Consider the following 24,705-nt stretch of genomic DNA (forward strand, 5'->3'; position numbering starts at 1 on the left):
ATTTAATACCATCTTTGACTGGAGTACAGAGCGCTCATAGGGATCATTTTGTGAGGAAGAAGAGTTCATTTATATGAACATGCTCAGAGTCTGAAGCAGAAAGTCTGGGTTTACAAAGAAAGTTGAGAACCATAATTGTGATAGCCCTTATATCTGACTAACGTTCATGATTTTGTCAAGCCACCTAATGCAAAGAAAGCCAAAGTGTGTATAACTGCCTTTACAGTACATGTAAGTACATCCCTGAGGTCTTACAGTTAGGTAAATACAAGTTTAACTTGAACAAAAACACATGGCATTTTAAACTATAGCATTATTTATGTAAACCAAAATGAAATTTGGCTTACATAAATAAGGTATTACATAAATAGGTATTCTGTTTTCTGTGTTCTTGTAGTAGTTCCGGATCTAGCAGCAGATTACAATCAGGTATCAAAACATTTATGCATTTTTTTGCAACCCCTTATTGAATACAATTTGCTTTGGAATTACAGCTGAGCTTTGTTGGTAATGTTAGTAGGATACAGCTGTACATACAGTGGGATGCAAACGTTTGGGCAACCTTCTTAATAGTTTTCCTGTATAAATCGTTGGTTGTTACAATAAAAAAATGCCAGTTAAATATATCATATAGGAGGCACACACAGCGATATTTGAGATGTGAAATGAAGTTTATTGGATTTACAGAAAATGTGCAATAATTGTTTAAACAAAATCAGGCAGGTGCATAAATTTGGGCACTGTTGTCATTTTATTGATTCCAAAACCTTTAGAACTAATTATTGGAACTCAAATTGACTTGGTAAGCTCAGTGACCCCTGACCTACATACACAGGTGAATCCAATAATGAGAAAGAGTATCTAGGGGGGTCAATTGTAAGTTTCCCTCCTCTTTTAATTTTCTCTGAAGAGTAGCAACATGGGGGTCTCAAAACAACTCTCAAATGACCTGAAGACAAAGATTGTTCACCATCATGGTTCAGGGGAAGGATACAGAAAGCTGTCTCAGAGATTTAAGCTGTCTGTTTCCACAGTTAGGAACACATTGAGAAAATGGAAGACCACAGGCTCAGTTCAAGTTAAGGCTCGAAGTGGCAGACCAAGAAAAATCTCGGATAGACGGAAGCGACGAATGGTGGGGAACAGTCAGAGTCAACCAGCACCAAAGACCTACAACATCATCTTGCAGCAGATGGAGTCACTGTGCATCGTTCAACCATTCGGCGCACTTTACACAAGGAGATGCTGTATGTGAGAGTGATGCAGAGGAAGCCTTTTCTCCGCCCTCAGCATAAACAGAGTAGCTTGAGGTACCCTAAAGCACATTTGGATAAGCCAGCTTCATTCTGGAATAAGGTACTGTGGACTTATCAAACTAAAAATTGAGTTATTTGGGCATAACAAGGGGCGTTATGCATGGACGAAAAAGAACACAGCATTCCAAGAAAAACACCTGCTACCTACAGTAAAATATGGTGGTGGTTCCATCATGCTGTGGGGCTGTGTGGCCAGTGCAGGGACTGGGAATCTTGTCAAAGTTGAGGGACACATGGATTCCATTCAGTATCAGCAGATTCTGGAGACCAATGTCCATGAATCAGTGACAAAGCTGAAGCTGCGCCGGGGCTGGATCTTTCAACAAGACAACGACCCGAAACACTGCTCAAAATCCACTAAGGCATTCATGCAGAGGAACAAGTACAACGTTTTGGAATGGCGATCTCAGTCCCCAGACCTGAATATTATTTAAAATCTATGGTGTGAGTTAAATGGAATGGTCCAAAATACCTTCAACCACAATCCAGACTGTCATTGGAACCTACAGAAAACATTTAGAGGCTGTAACTTCTGCAAAAGCCGAACTACTAAATATTGATTTCATTTCTTTTTTTGTGGTGCCCAAATTTATGCACCTGCCTGATTTTGAATAAACTTAATTTCACTTCTCAAATATCACTGTCTGTGTCTCCTATATGATATATTTAACTGACTTTTTCTTTTATTGTAACAACCAACGATTTATACAGGAAAATGATGACTATTAACAAGGTTGCCCAAACTTTTGCATCCCACTGTATAAAACACGTTTCCCTAGAGGATCTATATGACACTGAATGCTATAAATTTTATAAAAGATGTGAAAAAGTGACACTTCCACATGATTTTTAAACAAAACTTAAGCCACTCCTGAACCAGGTTATATGTTTTGCATAAGTTGCCATGATAATTTAGCCCAGTAAAAAGAGAGAACCACTTTCATGACACTGAAAATTCTGACTTTAAGCTCAACATAGCTCACTAACCCACTGCTTCACAGCAGATTTTTACTATGTCCTGATAAAACCCTTAGAATTGAACAAATGTGTGTTTACTTTTTACCACGACTATATATTAACTCTCTTATCATAATGGGTTGCCACAGAGGGTAGCTCTGCATTTTTGATGTTTCAGATTTCAATTTGACCAGTGTTTGCATTGGTCACTCTGTCGGGGACACCCATTCAACTGCTTGTTAACACAGATGTCTAATGAGCTAATCACATGGAAGCAACTCAATGCATTTAAGTATGTAGACATGGTCAAGATGACCTCCTGTAGTTCAAACTGATCAGTGGTGAAGAAAAGTGATTTACTACCCTTAATACCAGTTAAACATTATTTAAACACCACAGCCCACCTCTGTATTGCTCATGACCATATCCACTTCTTTATTGTATTAGTCTTTTGACTGTTGCTTCCAGCAGGATAGTGCACCATGTCACAAAGCTCAAATAATTGCAAACTGGTTCCTTGACAATGAGTCACGGCACTGAGCACAAATGGCTTCTACAGGCACCAGCTTTCAATCCAGTAGAGCGCCCCTGGGATGGCAGATTCACTGCCATAGACTGCCAGATTCATCATAGATGAGCAACCAACAATTCTGCAGTAACTGTGTGAGGTTATCATATCAATATAGACCCAGGTCTCCAGCACCTTGTTAAATTACGTGCCATGAAGAATTGTTGTGAAGTCAGCTGTGAAGGCAAAAGGGAGTGCAGCCCAGTAGTATTAAATAAAGTGACTAGGTTATTATTAAGAAAACCTCTGCAATATACATCAGTAGGCTACCATGAGCTAGGACAGGGAGTTTGGCCATCTAACTAAAATAAAATCCCGACATCTTAATCAGATTTTTAAAAATAGTAAGAATTTAGTAGTATTAGTAGTAATAGCATGTTTGGTCCTATATAAAACACAGCATTGGCCAACAATAATGACAAAAATAATTAAACAGCTTCAGAAAAATGCCCAGCATCATTCTATGATAAATATGTCTGCCACTGTCTGTAACCTGCAGCACACTATGCCAACGGCGTTGTAATGCTACGTTCACGTGCTGCCGGAATTATTAAACCTTAGCGGAAGGGTGGCCACCAACAAAAAGTCGACAACTATAAAACATTTGATAGCAACCAAATAGGGTTTAAAAAATAAAACATGGGAATTTCCCACCTTATAATTCAACGTGCAAACAAATGAATCCAAAAGAATGACGATTTTTGCATTTTTTCCAAAGCGTGTCTGGGACAACTGCTTCGATCAAGCTTACGAGGAGGACCTGAATGCGACAAACGTCTCTCAGCCGGTGTTTTCATATTTTTACGCCCCTCCGCTCTTGCACGGTGGTTTCCATGCTTCAGAGACGACAAACGTAGTCTGCAGGTAAATTATAGCGTTAACGGGTGTGCAGCCTTTCCCCCCTTGTAGATGAGATATAGGTTACATCAGATCTACCTAGGCTTTGTCATTAAAAGCGACAGCCTTTTCAGCAACATGTTATGTAAGTGAAAACTGCACTGCTCAGAACATATTGGCAACCTAAGTTGGATATTTCCAACAACGTTTCAGTGTTGGTGTGATCAATTATTTATTCGTTTGACATCACGGATGAAATTACACCTCACTCTCATTGTACATTGTACACATTATCATTTATTTCTTTTAAAGGAAGAGCGTCATTAACCATTAAATAGCAATCATCTTTGGTGTATGTCTGCATCCATGCTACAGTAACGCTTCCAGGGTCTGAACCTTTGTAAAAGGCGTTCCTCACAACTGGGCATACCCCAGCGTCACCGCTACCAGCATGCACTGTATTATAATCAGAGTTGTGCTTTTGCAGCTATGGGATCAGATGTGACTTGCCTTTGCCTTTTTATAAAGCCTTTTTGATTATTAGCCTTCATTTTGGGGTGCATCAAATAGCTCCCCTCCCCCGTGTGCTATTTAATTATAGGAAGCGTATGAAGTTAAAATAACCCCCTACTATTTAAAGAAATTGGAAAGCTTTCTAAGGCTTTACGGTCTAGAGGTTGTAATAGAAGCTAGATAATGCATTTATTTGTCTTTCTTTACTAAATATGACTGATTAAAGAAAAAGATCATCATAGTAAGGTAATCCTTTAAAGACTATTAGAAGCGTTCTGCTTTCATCACGTCTGCTTTATGACTGAGGTCTCCAACCCTACAGTATATATGTGTACCAAAGAGGCAATTACTTTCCTGTTCCATAGACAGAGGGACTAATAATCCCAAAAGGAATTTCTACTCATAAGTACATGTGTGTGCGTTTTTAAATCAGTCACAGAGTGACTCAGAGTGTGTTTGTGTGCTGACAGGAAAACCATGACTCTGACCAGAGGATCTTTCACCTATGCTAGTGGGGAAGAGTACCACGGCGAGTGGAAAGAAGGCAAGACAATCCCACTTTTCAGTTTTAAAGAAAGCTTAAAGGATGTCCAAACATGTTTATGTTAGTACAAGGGAGACAGGCTGTCACTTGTAGCTATGGTAGTGTGTTTAGAATATGTCTCCAAGGTGTTGTTGCTTTAGCTATCAGCTTTTAAGGTTTTTCTGCTGCTTTTTCACTAATCTTTAGTCCAGCTCTGGTAACTGACCATTTTCAGAGGAATGGTCTTTTTTCTTTTTCTTTTTATTAATCCACTGAACAGGTGAAATTTTTTTTTAAAAATTGGATCATTAGGCACTTTATTACTAGCAGCCTGTTACAAAAACGCAATTTCTTCCCATTTCTTTAGTTGAATCTACAGAAAATACCAAAGATATACTTTTTTAATCCACCATGCAGTGCCATCTAGAAAGCATCTGATTGGCAAGGGCTTCATTTTTTAGCATGACAATGATCACAAGCACACTGGAAGTGCAGTAAAAGCATACCTGGATAGAAGAACACACAATGAAGCACTGTTACTTATGGATTTGCCCCCCCAGAGCTTGTACCTCAACATTATTAAAGCAATGTGGGATAATTTTGACAGAGAACAGAACAAAAGGTAGCCGACCCGGCGACCCCCAAAGAAGAACTTTGAAAGGCCTGGAGAGATATTTTGCTCTCTTAGGAAAGAAAGCTTGTCTAAGAGAGTTCAGGTTGTGTTGGGCACAGCAAATACTAACTTTCAAGCTTTTTAGACCTGTATATTTCCTTGCATGTTTCCAGATATTTCAATAACTTTTAAATAATTTTAGTAAATTATAAAGCATCAGCTAAAGCAGCATCCATTAGATAAGGTAATAAGTAAGCTGCCTCACTGAGCTTGATGTTCACCCATCTGTGCTGGATGTTTAACTTCAGAGTACACATAACAGAGAGCTTTGTAAGTGAGTTGTATTTACATAAATAATGTTATTACAGGGAAATAGCAGGAAAGTACCAAAGGCAGGGTTATCATAAAGCTGTGGGGAAAACATCTTTGTCCAAATTTTCACCTGTCTAAAATATCACAGGATGCTTGCTCTGTTTTAAATCTCTCTAACACACATACAGTGATGCTACATTTAGTGACATGCAAGCTCAAGCTATTTAGTCAAATCCCAATTAGCAAGCACTGGTAACCCAAGACAAGCAGCGACTGAGTTGCTAGCTCTGGCTTTGTCTGGATTAGACTTTGGACCTGTTTTGGAAATCTTAGTGTCCTCTGTCAGCTGCTTCTGAGAAACTAAGCCAATATGCTAGGAATAAGACAATCCCAGAGTAATTTTCTCTTGTCATTTGGTTTGTTAAGATTTTCAGCTGCTTTTACATAAAAACAACACAACTTAACCTATTGTATTCAACAAATTTTGCTCTACCTGCATTTTCAGTGTGGCTTTCGTGGATTAAACCAGTTGCAGGTGTGTGCCCTCTGATGTGATTATAAGCTTCAGTAGTGGATCACAGGCTTCTAGGAGGGGAGTGCAAGTACATTCCTTGACTGTTTTCACAATCTGGATCCCAAAGTAGAAATCCCTGCTAAAAATCTGCTGGATTAGACTGCTGTAATTCTGAGTGCACAGGAGGCAGATGGGACAGTAGTAAACCTTTCTCTGAGCAAGGGTGGAGGGGTATTTAAATCCAGGCACGTACTAACTCATGTGACATGAGAAGCACCTCTACGGTAAAAGTGAATTTAAATCCCTCGGCCACACTGTAAGTTCAAACGGTAGGCTCGGTTTTCCATCAGTATGTTGCAATTTGTTATGTAGGAATAAACCACAACAGACCTGGTGGTTGATTTTAATTAGATTCCTCACAAGTGAATGGTATCTTCTGTTTGAAGTTACTGCCATTGCTCACTTTGATGTTGTGGAACTTTCCAGGTCGGAGACATGGTGATGGCCAGCTCAAGTTTCAGGATGGAACCTGTTACAGCGGTCAGTTTGAGAATGGACTCTTCCATGGTTCTGGTGTACTGCTTTTTACAGATGGATCCAGGTGTGTGAACAAAAAGAGTGGAAACAACAAGAGAACAAATTTTGTACTTGATTAAAAAATAAACTCATGCTTTACTTTCACCATTTCAGATACGAAGGCGAATTTGCACACGGAAAATTTCATGGCACGGGTGTCTTCAGTCGATATGACGGCATGAAGTTTGAAGGGGAATTCAAAGACGGGCGTGTTGAAGGCTATGGTAAGAGTTTTACAGCACTGGAAGAGCCTGTCCATCAGGATGTCAGTATTCTCTCTCTGTGATAGCGTCTTAGCGTCCTCTGTCTGTCCCTCCAGGGCTACTGACTTTCCCAGATGGAACTCATGGCGTTCCACGAAATGAAGGCTTGTTTCAAAACCACAAGCTGCTGAAGAGAGAAAAGTGTCCAGGAGTGGTGCAGCGTGCGCAGGCTTCAGCCTCCAATGCTCACAGCCTGGCGCTTTGACAACCCTGAAGGACACAATCGCACTCAAGGTTCCAACACCATCCGAAAGGGCGTCAGGGATTGTACTTGAATATGTTTCCCCAGCTCTTCTCTCAATGTCTTCATCTCTTCTTTTACCATGACTTTTTTTCTTGTTATGCATGATCCTCGCTCTGCTTCAACAGAGGCTTGGAATCCACATGCAAATTGACCAAATAATGACTTTCTGGAAGACTGACATGAAATATGAAGACCATAAAGCACACCTTTAACTTCAAGTTATGAACACAGTGAATGCTGCTGTTCCGGTGTTCTGAACATCGTCTTTTTGTCTTTCCTATAGAATACTTAGCCTTCTTTTATCAAACCAGGAAAATTGAGACATCTGGTTCTTTAAAGAGTTTGTAAATTAATTCTATAGGTGGAATTAATTCACCTTAAAAAGGTGCAAGCTATTACAAGAAAGTGAAACCTAAATGTACCTTTTGAATTTTTAACTAGTGGTGCCACTAGCAGTGCTTTTATAAGTGGGTCCGCTTTTGTTCTTCACATTCACATGCACAAGGACGTGCTTGCATGTGCAAGAGCATGGCAGCAACATGATTCACATTCATGACAGCATGCCCACAAAGCCAGTCACAAAGACCGAGGGCTAAAACACAGATCTAAACAATGCACCATTTCAAATAGTTTTTAATTGGCTTTGTAAAGGTGTTATGAGCAAGGAAAAGCATTCAACAAGTTTGACGGGTGGAAAAAGACACACACAGCGCGCTGCCGAAACGAGGTGAATGTAAATGATTCTGAGAACACTCCAATGGCCGCCTTTAAGAGTCCCTCAACTGAAAATCCTGCTGCTAACTTTACAAAAAAAGGGATCAATTTTTCCACTTTCCCCCTTTTGAAAATCAGTATTCACGTTTGCCTTAAAGACATTTTTGTGCAAGAGTGTAGTTCAAGGTTGTTTGATTTAAAAAAACAAAAACAAAAGACGCACAACGCCCTCTCTTTCCCTTCTTGACTCCATTGCTCCGAGACATATCGCTAAGCTGGTGCTGAGGTTTTAGCTCCCATCAACGCGTCACATTTACAGTGGAAATCACAACTAAATGCACTCAATTATGGACCTAAATCTTAAACAAGGCAGCAAATTGAATGATTTATAAATCAGATATCTATTTCACTTTGTAACGTGTGTAGTCCTTTTGTGATAGATAGTCATCGTCTGTGACTGTTTTTGGTTTGACCTCTGGAATGAATTGTTGGTCAGGTGGAAAATTGTACTACTGCATTATTTAACACAGTGTAGTTAAAGAACGTGTTAAGAATTTATTATTAACCTTTATAGCTGATCACAGCCGACCTGTGATTTCTGATCATTTCCGTGTACTTGAACAGTTAATAGGCCTTAAAAAGCATTTGTTGAGATGGTTTGTCTAGGGTTGCCTACACAGCGCTTCAACCAAAGACAGACAGAAGATACAGCTACTGAACTCCAGAACAGTCAAGTGTCATGTTTTCCTGAACAATAAAGAGCAATCAGTAAGAACAAATTGCAGATTAAACAGGGAATTGAAATCAGATTCTGCTTTAAATATGTCTGATGTTTCGAGCATGGTTTAACACATTTACAGGCATTCACTGCTGTTACCGGGTATAAAGAAAATCAATTCACAGTCTTGCATTGTTGCTTTGAACGCCCCTTTGGTATGGCAGCACGGTGGAAAGTACAATCACAAAGACAGCAGTACAGTGAATGCATTAGTACCACTTTATAAAACACACTTTAAGGGTTGAACTGTGTGAAAACAGTGTAATATGCTGCAGATCTCGTAGAGGGTTTTCTTTTTCTTCTCCATTAGACACAACACTTCCTCAAGCCTTCTTTGCTTCCACACTTCTGCCTGAGTGAAACTGGATACACTCGAATCACACATCCTTTTCCAAATGGAAACAAATGGTGCTTTAAAAGTGTGCCTGCCCAGATTTTCACTTGCCTGGAAAACATCGTTTCGGTTCTTAGGTTTTTGTTCAGTAACGATTTAATGTTGCTTTGAGTGCTCTCAGAGAAAACTGTTGCACAATATCCTGTAACGTTCCTGGAATAAGTCTCACAGAGGTGGCAACCAGTGGATGTGTTTAATAAAGATCTTTTTTGCTGAAAGCGAAACGTGTTTTTCATTGAGTGTCACAGTATTTGAATTGAACAAAGAAACAGGAAACGCTTTAGTTTTTATTTCATAGCTTCTCAGGGATTCTAACGTAAAGGGTAAATTATGGGAGAGATGTTTGCATTTCACTCACAAACAGGTTCCACAGAGGGAAAACCTCCAGCTTCCCCATCCCCCTCTTTCTCGCTGTACATCATTCCAGCCCTAACTCGCAACAAAGCAGCATGCAACTCACAAAGAGCTGAGAACATTAAACCTCAAAAAGTAAAACAATCACTTTTCTAAAACTTTCATTTGATATACACAGATTAGCAAAAGCCGTGCTAAGATTGGGTCGACAAAATAAAACTATAACACTTGCACACAGTGTGAATAACCTTCTATTGTTTGTGGTATGTTTTCCCCAGTGTCCCTGACAGTTACACAGCATTGCTTTTAACAGGAAACGTGTCTATGTGCGATAGTTTATCTGATGCACTGCCTACAAGAAGCACAGTGATACATGAAAAAAACAACATTTTACACCAGCACTGTGAGAAATACAGCAGTACCACAATATTTGTTTAGGAAGCTGTGCTGGCTATTTTTAGAATATGCTACTGTACTTAAAAGACTACAGTATAAGCAGAGCAGCAAATTGTTTCCCCAGCGTGAATGACAAATGTCCCTCAGGAACATTTGAGCCTCTGATGATAGAAGGAAAATATGTTGCTGAGCTCCTGCTGAATCTCTGACTTTAGCGGGAGGCATACCCATCATCTCTGCTGCTGTCAGCTGGTGTCTCAAACACAGGGCTAATGCGTTCTCTGGCCTGGCCCACTGGCTCAATAAAAGAAGGACCTCTAATGTATATTCAAAAACAACTTTTACACAGTCCCCATCTCTGTCAGCTTTATTTAACTTTCAAAAGCATCCCAAATCAGATGTGAAATATTCAGAGTGTTCGTAACAATATTAAGCACTTTTAAACCTCGTTTCAAAATCACGAGGCTGCCTTTGTTTTTTTCACTTGTGAGTTGTTTTCTTACTGTTTTAAATAAGCAGATACTTTTTAATATTAATGTTAATCCCCAACTGATATTTTCAGACTGATTTAGAGGTTTTACAGTAACGTACTGGAAACGCAGATGCAAATATCATTTACACAGCACTACATAGAAGTAGAGAATATATTTATATAGAGAGAACCTGAGGCAGATGCTCATAGAAAGTGATATAGAAAGAATATACAATATGAATCAAGGGTGGATCGTCAACCAAGTGGATTTTAGCTCACTGAGAGCCTCAACAATCCCAGGATATCTGCTGGCTTTAAGTTCAATGCGGCAGAACTGTAACCACTCAGTTGTAATGTAAACTGAGGTGATCCTTGCACAGATGCACAGCTTTGTGCTGCACTGTTCACTCCTCCCCTGAGTTGTTAGAAGGCGACAGTACTCCCACCTTCCTTAGTTTCTCAAGCCTCTGCAGGGTCTCCACGATGTCAAACTGCCATTGTTTTACCTGCTGCACTGCTGTCAGTCCTTCCTGTAATCACACTGTCACTTTGTTACCACTGAGGTATATAGCATGCAGAGTGTTGAGATGTGAGCAAAAACCATGTTAGCTTTTAATATGCAGGCAGTAAATATGCTTTAAAATAGTGGCAATAAAGTGTAATAACAAATATAATGCTTAGATTTAAAAATCCTAGTGGTTTGTGTGTGTAAGGCGGTGGAGGCCTGGTCCTTTTAGTTTGCAAATTAGCAAAAATTAAAGAGATGAATAGGTGTGACACTGGCATGAAACTGAACGTGACACTTGTCTTATGTCATATGCACCACAGTGTTAATATCTTAGCATGAAGACAGGAAACTGCAAGTATTGTTCAAAGAAAACAGAAGCACATCTGAAGATCACACCTTACATCTTGCTCATTTAAAAAAACAACTCAACCAAAAAACAATGCACCAGTCTGACAGTTTATGAGGTGCTGCTGAACTACATTTCTTGACTTGGATCAAAACTGCCTTTCGTATGAATCAAAAAGCAAACTGTCATCATTGTCTCACTTTATTATGAGATAACCAAACTAGCATTGTATTTGCACATATGGAAATCAAAACCGTCCTGTGAACCAGGTTCTTTACATTTTCACACCCATGCTAACCTGCACACTAATGAGAATTAAAGATGAAAAAAAAAAAAACTCACATGATTTTTTATTTTTGTGTCAGCTCCTGCAACTATGAGCAGCTTCACTATCTTGTATCTGTTGAGACGCACTGCATCGTGCAGGGCTGTGTCACCTTCCTAAAACCAGGTTTTAAAAAAAGCATTTTTGTTAATGACTTAAATAAACTGTAGAGGTCATGAAGCACAGAAGTGGAGCGGAGTTGCCACCTACCCTGTCCCTGGAGTTGATTAAGGCCCCACAAGACAGCAGGTATTCCACAATGGAGGTGTGGCCTGTTCTCGTGGCAACATGCAGAGGTGTGCTATGCAACTGCAGTACAGACAATGATATAATCTGAGATTGTGGGAATGTGTGCAAACTCGTGTTCAATTAGAGGCTGACTGTGGTCTGGTGCGAATGCAGAGCCCACTAAAATTCACATTTACCTTATCTCTAACATTAAGATCAGCCCCGTGGCTCTTCAGGACTTCGACAACCGTCAGGTTTCCCCCTCTGCAGGCCCAGTGTATGGCCCTAGAGCCCAGCTGAAACACAGTAGGAGCCACCACCCCCCATCCCACCCCCCCAATCCCATCCCATTAGTAGTGCAGGCATCAGGTCACTAGAACCAGGAGCTTTAGTTTGAGAAGATAATCTCACTCAATCCCATCATCATCTTTACAAACCTACAGCGTGCACACACGTCTTACTTGATCTTTTAGGTTGATATCAGCTCCTTTTCCTAAAAGCATTTGGACAACTGGAGCATGTCCTTCCAGGCAGGCGCGGTGGAGTGCTGTCCTCTTCAGCTGGCAAATGTAAATATATTATTAGCTGAGATTTTAGCATGCTATATTTTATTCATGTTTTACTGTGATGCAGGGAGAGCCCTACCTCATCGTGGGCATTTGGGTTCCCACCATCTTCCAGATACCTGTCTATGATATCCAGTTTGCACTCACTGGCTGCGTTCATGAATTCTGCAGTATCCACAGGTTCTATCTGTCCACACAGACACACACAGAGGAGCAGGAGAGGCAGAGGTTCACTTTATACATCTTTGACATGAAGACACAGCTTCTGAAAATCATTCTCACCACTTGCATTTCCACAGACAGCCTGGGCATGAATGTTTTTTTGGTCTTCTTTTTTCTTTTGCCCAGCTCTGAGTTATCCTGTTCTGCACTCAGGTCCAAACTCTCGCCGCACAGGTCCAACGAGATTCTCCCCGTTCTCTCATCTACCTGCAAAATGACGGGAACAATAACAAACACAGTTTGAAAACCTAGATCAGCGAGGGAATGTTGGCTTTGGAAGCAGCGCTGCCAAGCAAGCTATGGGGTGTTGAGAGCCGGGAATGACAGTGTTAATGTCAAAACAAATTCACAGCATAGTGCAAACCAGGCTTGGCCATAGCAATAGAAACATTTCAGATAAAATGCCTCTCATGTGCTGTTCATAGTCACATTTTTGTATTAGTTATCAGATTTAATGTCAAACAAGCACGACACCTGCAACACTTACTCATATGTTTTTAATTTTTCTCATTAAGAACTTTTTGGAATTTTGATATTGTGATAACAACAGAAAATATATTATATAGTCTGTGCTGGCAGAGAGAGAAAGGGGGGTGTCAAACAATTATCATTTTAGGAGTCAACAGGAGAATGACTGCAAAAGCCACAGCAGGAATAAAGCTTTTACCTACCTGGGTTTTCTCTTCTTGTCCTGTCTCATGGTCCATCACACCGGCCCACTGTGCAACGTTTTCCATCCCTGGAAAATATGCAAAAATGCAATAATAATATAGTAATATCGAACAACTAAATGTTCAATAATCTAAAATATAATAGAATAAAACTGTCAGATCATACAGCTTATAGAGAAGTGCTGTTGGGCACAGTGGCTTGATGGCTTCAGTGACTTCAGTGACTTCATGGTGGGACATTGTGTTACTCCGACAAACAGGTGTGTGTGTACTTTGCCGTGTACTTGCCAGACCTACATTCTCGCTCACTCTCTACCTCCGTCATGCCCACACACACACAAACACACAACCCTCCCAAAACACACACACACACACACACACACACACACACACACACACACACACACACAAAGAAAAAGACCCTTTAGGCATGTCCTACACAGAGGGTATATTCACTGCATAAGCTCCTGGGTTTACTCCCTCCTGTAGCTGCCACAGTATGCCCTTCTCTTTTACTTCAATATTCCTTTCATAAACATGCTGGTTTGAGGGATTATGCTATTTATAAAGGTTTGATCACTGTCAAGTGATATCTCGATTGGTCACTGAGTCAGTTATTTTGTTTGGTTAATTTTGATAAACTGCATCCAGAATTGCAGGTAGGACCAGTGTGCACTGGGGGAGGGTCTTTAGTTGTTTTCACCTGAGAGAGTCAGGCAGCGGAAAGATAAATCAGCAAAGGGCATGGATTTTGTAAATCAACTGCCTTTGTCTGCATACAGTACATGACACAGGGCTGTTTGATAACAGGTTGTGCGGCAGCTACACAAACACTTCTCCTTTTTAGTGCTTAAAACCTTTTAGATGTACTTCAGTGTTGTATTTACCATGTCTGACACTTCCCCCCTTTCACGTGATGTGTTTGTGCAGATTTTAATTGTATAGACACACACATTCACTTGGTCCCACTCAGTCAGAAATGTTTGCAAATGAGTGACATGTTAATGTTTAACCAGTGACTCTGAAGGAAGTGACAGAGTTCAGACAGATAGGAAGCAGCAGCAGCCATTTTAGCAGAACATAACAATAGATGTTGTTATGTTCTTCTCCTCTCCTCTCACCCATGGAGCTCAGGCAAGGACACAGTTAACAATCAGCTTGTCTTTTATCATCCTGGCTGTGAGTACCGTTGCTTATATTACTCAAATTGATGTTGATCTTGGCTTTTTACTGTGTAAAAACCATTTTAAAAGAGTGTAAGCTCACATTTTTCAGTTAAATTTACTCTAATGTCTATAATTACAGAGGTTTGTATCTGCCATAGAAAGAGTTTAGTTCATGACGTTGCTGTTATAAAGTGGAGACTATGTTCACTGCCGTGAGTTCAGCACTGTGTGTGTTTCAGGTGAAAGTACGAGCGCCATGGTAACGCTGAATCGCTTGAGTGTAGCAGACCTGGACGACAGCTCTCAGCAGCTGCCTGAGGCCGCAGAAGCGGCAACCCCAAGACCAGCCTTTCACAGGAAGAAAGTGGTCCCAAAGACTGACTCCAGAGATGTTTTTCTCAACAGGTGCAGCACATCTGTAGTACTGCATTTCCTTTGTGGGCTATTATCTGTGCTATTTATAACTAACACTATATTTTGTTGCATTAAAAAAAACCCAATCTGCTGTAAAGAGAGGAGAACCTTTTCTTTAGCCTGATGCTGCTGATCGGATGTTATTTGGCTATTCTGATTCCTGCTTATCTCCCCGCGGACAAGGTGGCAGCTATCAGAGACGACTATCAACAACCCAAAGATATGGTACAGATGCATCTTTGTACATCTAGGCAAGTATTTGAGATGGTTTCTTTCAGCTTAAATGTTTTTCCCTCTGTTCAGGCCGTACTAAATCGGTCAGCCTCTCTGCTGGCAGGACCTTGTCTGCCTCGCTGGTGTCTAAACCACCTCAAGCACCTGTCTTGTCCTGTTGGCCTCCAAGACATCCCCGTGTTTGTACAGCAGGAGAGGCGTGAGCCATGGAGTCTGTCTCCTCCTCTTGGGTTTCAGGGCATCGAACAGCATCTCGCTGTAGCGCTCGCCACTCTGCCTCAACCTGGCCTGCCTCCATCATTGAAGAGAGAAGGCAGCTGCACGCGATGCGTGGTCGTGGGTAGTGGAGGGATTCTTCATGGGAGCCATCTTGGATCACATATAGATCAGTATGACATCATTATCAGGTATGCATTCCTGTGTCAAGTGGACACCAAAGACAGACTGTGGCGCCTATTTTTAAACCGTTGTGATGGTCGTCATCTCACAGGCTCCATCTGTGTTACCAGGCTGAATAATGCTCCGGTGCACGGCTTTGAGAGAGATGTTGGTTCGAGGACAACCATCCGCCTGACGTACCCAGAGGGAGCACCTCACTCCTCAAACGAGTACAGAAAGACTAGCATATTTGCTGTGGTGGTCTTTAAGAGCCTAGATTTAGACTGGCTTACTTCTGTCATCACCAAACAACCTCTGGTAAGGCCACATCACAAGATCCTCCACTGCACACGGAAAGGGCATATTGCACACACAAGCATCACAGAAAGTCATGTAGCAATGGCACAATACTATCTTCTTTTATTTTTATTTTTCAATAGAGCTTCTGGTCCAAAATGTGGTTCTGGAAGGAAGTTGTGGATCATATCCCCCTGACACCAGAGAGCTTCAAGATCGTCCACCCAGAGATTATTCACAAGATGGGCCAAGTTATAGAGAAATATGAACTGAACCAGAGAAATGTGAGTTTCTATGAATGAATAATCTGTGGACATTAATGACTGTGCAAATAACAAAATTACTTTCACTTAAAATCATAAACTCACAGCCGTTGGGAGGGCTTTTGCTATCATGCTGAGTAATTCTAACGAAACGGGACTGAACTTATGTTGCAAACTACGTCACAGCTCGTTTTTTTTTCCTCCCCAAGAACATATTGCCAACAATTGGTGCCACTGGAGTGGTGATGGCTTTGCAGATGTGCGACCAGGTGAGCCTAGCTGGGTTTGGGTATGACATGCAGCACCCCGAGGCCAGGCTTCATTATTATGAGGCCATACGCATGGACACAATGAAGTCTCAAGTAAGTTTAGCTTAATGATCAAAGCAGTGGCAAGGAGGCGTCTGAGCTTCATGCTTCGACTCATTTCCCCCCCTATGATTATATCCAGGTGGTGCATGATATAACTGCTGAAAAACTCTTCTTGAAGGACCTGGTTGCTGCAGGAGTAGTGACTGACCTAACAGGAGGGGTATGAGTCAAAGATTGGTGATATACAGAACTGAAGAACCCTACACACTGCAGACAGATTCTAAAATGCTCACAGCATCATGTGGTTAACTGATTGCTGAGCACATTTAACTCCAAGTGACGGTAGAGGCAAATTTTTCTCATTACAATTCAATGAACATGTTAAATCACTGGATCCTGTTCTGTAATTGTGATAGGAGAAGCTAAATTGTGCTACCACACAGAAACATGTGATGGTCTAGGTTCACACTGTACTGTTTCAACTGAGTTTACAATTTAATAAACATAAAACATAAGAATGTGAGACTACTGATTGTTTTTTCTCAAAAATTATTTCTCGTTTATTAAGACAGACAAACCATAATTACTATTACTATGTTTCCTTCATACATCTTATTACGCTGCCATTAGTAAAGGCAAAAAAAGGGACAATAGCTGCATTTCTTAAAAACAAACCAAAAAACAAACCAAAAATCAGCCACAAATTTTAAAAAGAAAAAAAAATATCTCAGTAAAATGATACAAATATTTAGATTAATAATAAATATGAACTAAGTCAAATACATATTTTTAAGAACATATTAAAATACTCAAAAATTAGGAAGTGGAACATGCTTCATAAAAGACGAGGTGTGTACAGCGCACAGTGGGGTTTGATTTATCTAATCAGAAATCAAAGTGCTTTCAATAAATAATTTTGGGTCTTAGGATTTTAAACACAATACAAAAATACACTGACAATGAAACAGAAGCAGAACACAACATGTAAAATAAGAGTTGTTTTTTTTGTTCTTGGCTACTCTGACCCACTGTGAGAGTGTGGGTCTGTCTACAGCAGTGGGTTGCGTGAGGGCTCCCATAATTTGCTTGCCAGCTGCCTGCAGTGCTGGAGGATGATCTCAGTGGGGATGACTCCCAGGTGAACTGTTAGGAGCTCGTAGCATTTCACTGTCTCGCCCGGGTGATTCTTACTATAGTACCGAAGCAGCTTCCTGCAACATGCATCGCTTTGTTTAGTCAGGGGAACGAATTAAAGAAAAATATTTCTATCACACCAGGCTGGTTACCTGTAGTAATTCTGAGCAAGCATCCCGATAGGGGCGAAGTCATCGGGCATGATGGGTATGTCTTTTGCCTCCAACTTGAAGCCCTGATTGAAGAGGTATACAAATTGAATTATAGGCTTTTTTGCTGTTTCAGGCTGTTAAATTTGTTTTCATGGATAACAGAACAAAGTACAGCAGTGACTTACAGTTTCATTTTCAAACCAGAGAAAGTAGCAGAAGTAGAAATCTCCATCACGTAATGTTAGAGTGGAGTAACCCTTCTGTAGATAGTGCCGTGTTGTGCTGACCAGGCTCCACATCTTCAGTATGGATTAGAAAAAAGAAATGACAAAAATATGCATACTGTGATTATCCACACGCTGTCTTATGCACAGCCTAATGTACGATGAACATGAGGCTACAGACAGCTGGCCTAATTTATCACAACACTAGGAAACAGTCGACACATAAACTCACCACCACACATAAAACAAAACTATCTGTACGTGTTTGACTTCCAAGAAGTCAGACTTTGTCGTTTTTTGAGTAATAGGTCTCCAAGCTTTCTGAAGGTCTTTCAAAGCTTTTCTTTGATATTGCCCGCCTTTTCACCAATTCTCAGTCCAGTCCTTGCACCTGACCATTTGCAGAGTGATATAAAAAAGGCACCTACCACAAAAGAAGAATTAATGTTGTGTCTAGACGTAACAGAAAACTTAGCAAAAGGCTTACTTCAAATTCCTTACTACCTTTGGCACTTTATTACTAGCAGCCTGTTCCACAAACACACAGTTTGCTGACATTTCTTTAGTTGAGTCTAGGAAAAATGCCAAAGATGACATAGCTTGATAGACATAAAATTGTATTTTTGAACCAACAATGTGATTCCCAAAAAGCTAATAGCTGAAAACTTGTCATATCCTTAAAAATGCAACTGAAAACTGAACAAGTGAAGGCCAAAAAAGAAATGGCAGGCCTAAAACCCAGAAGATGAACAGAAAATGGAAAACATTCCTGCAAAGACCTGACACAGCAACTGAGAAATGCATCTGACCATTGAAATTGACTGAAGTAGGGAAACAGATCTTATCGAGTGAGAAATTCAAATTTGACATTTTTTGTTCAAATAATCATCAATATGTACAGAGATGAGACGAGTAGAACAGTCGAGTGTCTACAGTTAGCTACAGCTACTCTATTTCCATCTATGTTTGGACACATTCCAATAAATCAATTTACCCATTTCCCATTTTCCCAGCAAAATAGAAAGAAATGACGAGGGGGCTATTGACTTCTATACTTTACCCCAAAACAAATAAGATGTAGTTCTAGTTTTAGTGACCTTGTTTTTGATATACTGAGCCACTGGTCCCTTCCCCAGCTCAGACGTGGTCCGCTCTGTGATGCTGAGTGATGGCGCTATCATTTGTCCGCTTGATCGGTCCACACAGATAAAGTGGACGAGGCCTGGGAAATCCTCCAGGTAAGTGAGATTAATCAGTTAAGATTAATACGCTCAGCATAACAATGGGTTTGTTTTTTGGGGTTTTTAAGTGTATGTATGTTGTTAAAAACCATAAAAATACAAAATATACTTTTACAAATATTACAAATTCTGCTTTGTAGAAAACAATTGCAGAGAAATTAGACAAAACAGGACATCACAGAGTTGCTGCACTGAGAGGATATGAGACCATGGTGATGTTCCTCTTGCTTTTCACTAACAGGAAGTCCTTCCAGTCCATCAGTTGCTCCCTTAGAGAGTGAGACAAAGATAGGAAGACAAAGAGGATACAGACAAAACAATGAAGGACGAGGTTGCACAGTGTCAAAATAAAAAAATGAAGTCAAGTTGGCAAGCCTAAAATATAACAACGAAAATAGTAGCTGACAGACACTCACTGCACCATGGTCTGGGCCCGCTCTTGCAGGCCAGGGGAGAGACGACGAGGAGTGTCGTCTGGTCCAGAGTCAGACAGAAAACACTGTCGGTATATGCCACACAGTTGGGTCTTCATGTTCTTGCACCACGGGATAAGACTGCAACATAAACAGACATTTAAAGCCTCACAGGGTCATCAAACTGTCTTGCTGTCATTTGGCCAGCAGAGGGCAGTAAGAGACTTACTCTCTGCTGAACCCAGGCCCTCCTCTGGAGAAGGCCCGGTTTTTGAATTCGGTCCAGACATTTTGCAACTGTGAGGACTGGTTAGAAGAAGAAAAGACAAAAAAAGAAGAAAAAGATTTGATTGGATCATGTGCAAACATTCTGTGTTTCTGTGATAACAAATGAGGATTAAAGTCAGTTTTTTGACTTGGGTGTTTGTGGCAAAGGCAGACGAGTGCTGAGGAAGTGTAGAAGAATACAGCCACTCAAAGCAAAAGCACAACAACACACAAAAACAAACCTGTATCCCATTCAGTGCCAGGGTTTTAAGGAATTTATCCAGCTTGCTGCGCACTTCATGCATAGGCTGGCCTCTTGTGGAACCTCCTTGGCCTTCATTTAAGCGCTTCTCCAGTTTGGCAAAGGCTTCCCAAAATGTATACACAGACATGGCTACTCCACTGTGTGGAAACTGACACAGATGACACAGATAAATATAAAAAAAATTAACTGTTTAAACAACTGAGCAAAAATATATTTAGATGCCGTGAACACTTCATGGCACAGAGGTTAAATAGATGTATCTCCAAATAAGTCAAAAAGACTCCCCCTACTGGCCACAAACCACAATATGTCTGTGCGCACATACTGTAAACAAGCAAATTACTGCACATATAGACTGTACGCGACTTCATATGGAGTCACTAATACACACATTGTTTGCTTGTTGGTATTCACAAACCTTAGTTAGCAGAACTAGTGTGATGCCAGGCCACAGTTTGAGACAGTACATGGAGTGAGGCATCATGGGATAGAGGCCATCTTTTTGCGAGACCTCTAAGAAGACTTTGTGAGGGGTTGCTGGATCAGGTGGATAACCTTCTAGAGTACTCAAGCTGTCCTCTGCCATCTGAATACAGTGTGTTTCACATTGTGTCAGGGTAACACACAAATAGAAAGCTGTTTACTTTGTTTACAAATGTATTCTCACCTGGATGTCTGGGTCTACAAACTCAAACACGGGAGTGCCTCCCCTCACTGGCTTTTCTGGTGATGTGAAAAATAAAGAAACAAATGACGAGGAACATGCTCTGCACACTTAACATGACTTAATCTGGTCACAGATACAGTTTGAGAAGTAGGAATCTGCATTTTGTATCTACTCGGTTTTATCCTTGTCTGTTAAAATCTGTTTGATGATCTGAACACAAAAGCTCTACTCAACAACCCACCTGAACTGCTTGAGTCTTTGTCTGTAGGTGAGGGCTCTGGGGTGTAAAAACTTTCATGGCCAGAACCAGATGTACTATCAATATCCTTCAGGCAAAGTGCACAGAGAGAGAGAATAAACACTCAGTAACAACATGCTTTGTCGGTGCTGTTTGAGAGGCTGTCACCACTTTGTACCTCCGGACTTGGGTCATCCACATCCACATTGCTAGGATACATATTCTGTGCCATGATGATGAGGGCCAGGAGGTCTGAGGCGCTGAGTATACTTGCATTGCGACTAGAAAGAAATAGATGATTGTAGCCATTACCATGTTGAATTGTAAAAAGTAAAAAAGGTAGGTATGAGTATATGAACTGTAAGTACAGGTGATATACGAGGAAGGGTGTAAGCTATAAAAATAATGTGACAGGTTTATAGAAACATCTGTACCTGGAGTAGAAAGCGAGCAGTTTGGTGTGAACCAGGATGAAGGCATGCAGCACCTCCTCTCCTCCTCTCTCTACGCTGCTGTTGATCTGCTGAACCAAACGGCGCTCCAGGAATTCGATGCACTGCTCACACAGTGTGGGGTGGATCAGCCTCTCCACCGCCTAACAGAGTGATGATGGTGATTTTTAAATAAGATTTTAAAGAGATTCTTTTTTTAAAAAGTCTATTTTCTAATCTGTACTAAGTGAGAAAGAACCACACCTCCACTAAGAAGCTCTGATCATTCTCTCGGAGGTGGCTGTAGGTCTCCAGCAGACTCTGGAGATGCTTCCACAGTCTCAGCCTTTGCTCCGTGTCCCGGGCGCGCAGTCTGGTGACGAGCAACATATGCTCATACTAAACCTCATGCTGTATTAAAAACCAATGATAAACAGACAAATGTCTTACTCTTTCCTGAGGAGGTTCCCACTGAGGGTCACCATGCCAAACAAAACTTCAATCATCTTATTCATCACGTAGATTTTCCTCCTTAGATCCTCCTCCTTTTCCTCGCCGTCTCCATTCACAGCAATGTACAGGCACTCATCAAACTGTAGACACAAAATACCCTAATAAATGTGGTTTTGCCCCAAGCGAATGAATGAGCTGGAAAATAAAGTGAAGGCGGTTGTCTTCTGCTCTTTGATTTCTCTAAGCGATAAAGGGTTTACACAAGAAAGAGCTAAAAGGCTGCTGACGCTGAGTGGACCTGAAACATGTCAAGTGCTTGGACTCGATAACTGCATCATGCGCGGCAGGAGGATAAAGCCTTAACAAGACTCACATGATAAAACATGCTGCTTCACAGAGACAAAGGCCTGCATTTAGGTGCTGTTGCTGAAGCCTGATTGCTTTACAGATCAGAAATCTTCAAACAAGGTCAAGAGAAATTACAGTCATAGCACAATTTTTAGATAACTTAGGAACTTGTGCAGGGGATGAAGACAGTTTTTTCTGTGTATGGCGGGTGCTACCTGGTGTAGTACGTAGATGTGGTTGTTTTCTGTCGTGAAAGATGTGTAGCTGTCAGCCTCTGTCACCATGGTGCTGAAGGAGATGATGATGGGAGCAAACAGAGTGCTGATGCTGTCCTCAAAGGCCGGAAACTGGGAGAGAAAAAAAGCAAACGATCAACTCATTTTAACACGTACAGGAAACAAGTTCAAAAGCACATGCAGAGTGTCTGCTGAATACAGCTTTCTTCAACTTTACCCCGTGGCCTTCCTCTTGAGACGCTCCATACTGTTTCTGGATATTCTGCTGAAATTCCAAGTCAGTCCAGTAGAAGAGCATTTCAGCACTCTCACTTGCTATCAGCAAGCACTTCATCTGGACTACAGATGCGTTCCTGTCCTGTTTTAATGCGGTGTCCTATTTTACTCCAACTTCTCCACATGCATTAGGCTGTAAAAAAAAAAAAATGTTAAAAGTACTGAGGTGAAAGACATAAAACAGAGTCCGGGGAGGAATTTTGTGAAGCACAAAGGACTGACTTGATACTATTCACACAGCTAAGGCATGCCCAAAAGGAAGATGTTAAAATCTTGAAACACGATTAAACAGTCCTCAGATTTCCATTTTATTGTTCCAGCATTTAGAGCACAAGTTTGAGAAATCTTAAAAAAAAAAAAAAAAAAGAAAGATCACAGGTGGCCAAGGTGTGGACAACCAGGTGGCAAGAATATAGAGCAGAATGAATTATATATTCTTATATTGTTGATGACTGTAATAGAAAATGTTGGAGAACTGTGACTTATGAAAAGGTTGCCAAATAGCCCCTGACTGATATATTGGTGGGGCCGATATTAGCCATTAGCAAGTATATTGATATCGGCATTGTAATACCCGAAACACCCTTCAACCATGGTGCGTTTCCCATTACAGAAAACTTGATCAGGTAGTAGCATGTGTGTGAATAAAGAAGGCATTGTCAATGCAAAAGCCATCATCAAGTGAAAAATCTTAGTTAATGGAGCTTCAATACCACAATTCAATGTGGAAATAGTTAAATAAAGAGCAAAGCCTCCATTTGAACACAGAGGAATATGAAGTTAGTTAGTCTGGGTCATGACTGACTCTGTAGGCTCTGTTGCTTCCTGGCCTAAAGTAGGTAGACTCTGATAGTATATTAATGACGATATTCAGGCTCAGAGGCAGGAAAAAAGTAAGATCGGGAGCATAAATACCAAAATGTCCACCCTTGTTCACAAAGGTCCTTCTCCTCAACAAAAGATTTAAATAATGTTTGTAATTGTGGTGAGAGCAACACAGTGAGTGTACAGATGGGGTAACGACAGCTTTGAAACAGAAAGGATCCTTAGGGGCTCAGATCTTTGAAACATAACAAACAATCTTTTCTTCTCTTTCTTTTTATGTTTTGGCTGGTTTTTGTACATCTAACGCATATTTAATTAATATCTTATGATAGCCCGTTGGGCAAAAGTTGTGAAAAAGGCAGAAAAATCTGATTTGCAAATCTTTTGCAAACCCATAGACTAAAAATGTGCAGTCAGAAACACCTGATGTAACCATGAGCAGCTTCTCTTTTTTCATGGAGCTCCGATCCGTGCATTCACATCCCGTGTTTTACTAAAAGCCTTCCCTCTTTTACAAAACTTTTAACTTCCTCCATACACAGTCTGCTGATCCACAAACGTAGTGACCAAAGTTACAACTCGTATCACCGCAAATCACTCACACTTTTCTGCGCCGGATAACTCCAGCATCCCAGTCCAGTGTCTCCGTTGTCCTATCAATCAGCCCTTCTCAGTTTTCCGGGCCGTTTGGGGACGTTTTCATAGCGGCTTACAGTTTCAACCCAAGCTGCCTTCTTCCTTCCGCGCTGCAGCGCGACACCAGCATTCAGTCATGTGACTTCAGGCAGGAAGCTTGCTGGTGTGAAAAGAGCTGGAGCTGTCAAACTATCGAGGAGAAGCGCCCGCCCGACTGCTGCTGTTAAGGAGCTCGTGTTAAGTGGAAGCTCCTCGAAGTGGATTACCCCTCGGGGAGCCCGATGATCAGTGAGGCAGGAAAAAGTCATGTGCTGGTGCATAAAGTGGCCCACATGACTAGGAGAGCTATGCTGTATAATAGCTGGTATTTGTGGCATGCAGCTGCATGATTGAGACTGAGATTAGTAGCGTACTCGTGCCCGCTTTTTTTTTTTTTTTATCTTGGTTTGACATTTAGTGCAAATCTGTTTGCCTGTTGTAGTAAAGCTTCGGGATTTGTATGGAAGCTACTCAGAAAATGGCAAATCTTTGCAATGTACAGAGGAAAAAATATTGAAATTAATTAATTGGATGTATTATATTGTAGTGGTGGTGGTGGGGGAGTCACAGTGTTTGGCAAACGTATG

General features: G+C 40.9%; 4 protein-coding genes across 5 annotated transcripts; 2 read left to right on the plus strand and 2 right to left on the minus strand.

Annotated features, from left to right (window-relative positions):
• Positions 1-3,480: 3,480 nt before the first annotated feature.
• morn4 (MORN repeat containing 4) lies at positions 3,481-9,436 on the plus strand. 2 transcript variants are annotated; one of them, XM_005913888.3, is made up of 5 exons: positions 3,481-3,705; positions 4,662-4,735; positions 6,640-6,754; positions 6,844-6,953; positions 7,049-9,435. In XM_005913888.3, exons 1-5 carry the CDS (start codon positions 3,533-3,535, stop codon positions 7,195-7,197), a joined length of 621 nt encoding a protein of 206 aa, XP_005913950.2. In that variant the 5' UTR covers positions 3,481-3,532; the 3' UTR covers positions 7,198-9,435. The 2 variants fall into 2 exon arrangements, with proteins under 2 accessions (XP_005913950.2, XP_042080528.1); XM_042224594.1 differs by having other exon boundaries at positions 3,705-3,823; positions 7,049-9,436.
• Positions 9,437-11,397: 1,961 nt separating this feature from the next.
• Positions 11,398-13,483, minus strand: LOC102305221 (ankyrin repeat domain-containing protein 2). The gene is made up of 8 exons (XM_014336372.2): positions 13,377-13,483; positions 13,211-13,278; positions 12,600-12,746; positions 12,397-12,504; positions 12,213-12,311; positions 11,949-12,047; positions 11,734-11,832; positions 11,398-11,639 (listed from the first exon to the last, which is right to left on the minus strand). The coding sequence occupies exons 1-8, from the start codon at positions 13,438-13,440 to the stop codon at positions 11,514-11,516; spliced, it is 810 nt and encodes a 269-aa protein (XP_014191858.2). The 5' UTR covers positions 13,441-13,483; the 3' UTR covers positions 11,398-11,513.
• Positions 13,484-14,255: 772 nt separating this feature from the next.
• Positions 14,256-16,796, plus strand: st3gal7 (ST3 beta-galactoside alpha-2,3-sialyltransferase 7). Its single transcript, XM_005913889.3, has 8 exons — positions 14,256-14,389; positions 14,616-14,781; positions 14,889-15,015; positions 15,094-15,431; positions 15,534-15,720; positions 15,843-15,983; positions 16,172-16,324; positions 16,413-16,796. The coding sequence occupies exons 2-8, from the start codon at positions 14,633-14,635 to the stop codon at positions 16,497-16,499; spliced, it is 1,182 nt and encodes a 393-aa protein (XP_005913951.1). The 5' UTR covers positions 14,256-14,389; positions 14,616-14,632; the 3' UTR covers positions 16,500-16,796.
• A 19-nt stretch (positions 16,797-16,815) lies between these two features.
• hps1 (HPS1 biogenesis of lysosomal organelles complex 3 subunit 1) lies at positions 16,816-24,407 on the minus strand. Its single transcript, XM_005913890.3, has 18 exons — positions 24,046-24,407; positions 22,560-22,751; positions 22,322-22,453; positions 21,756-21,898; positions 21,570-21,678; positions 21,309-21,469; positions 21,053-21,155; positions 20,878-20,962; positions 20,637-20,692; positions 20,388-20,555; positions 19,947-20,117; positions 19,667-19,743; positions 19,441-19,578; positions 19,228-19,293; positions 18,881-19,025; positions 17,745-17,858; positions 17,560-17,642; positions 16,816-17,484 (listed from the first exon to the last, which is right to left on the minus strand). Exons 2-18 carry the CDS (start codon positions 22,674-22,676, stop codon positions 17,322-17,324), a joined length of 2,031 nt encoding a protein of 676 aa, XP_005913952.1. The 5' UTR covers positions 22,677-22,751; positions 24,046-24,407; the 3' UTR covers positions 16,816-17,321.
• Positions 24,408-24,705: the final 298 nt, after the last annotated feature.

Source organism: Haplochromis burtoni, unplaced genomic scaffold (genome assembly GCF_018398535.1).
Source record: "Haplochromis burtoni strain Fernald_Lab_line unplaced genomic scaffold, NCSU_Asbu1 Contig_7, whole genome shotgun sequence".
NCBI lineage: Eukaryota > Metazoa > Chordata > Actinopteri > Cichliformes > Cichlidae > Haplochromis > Haplochromis burtoni.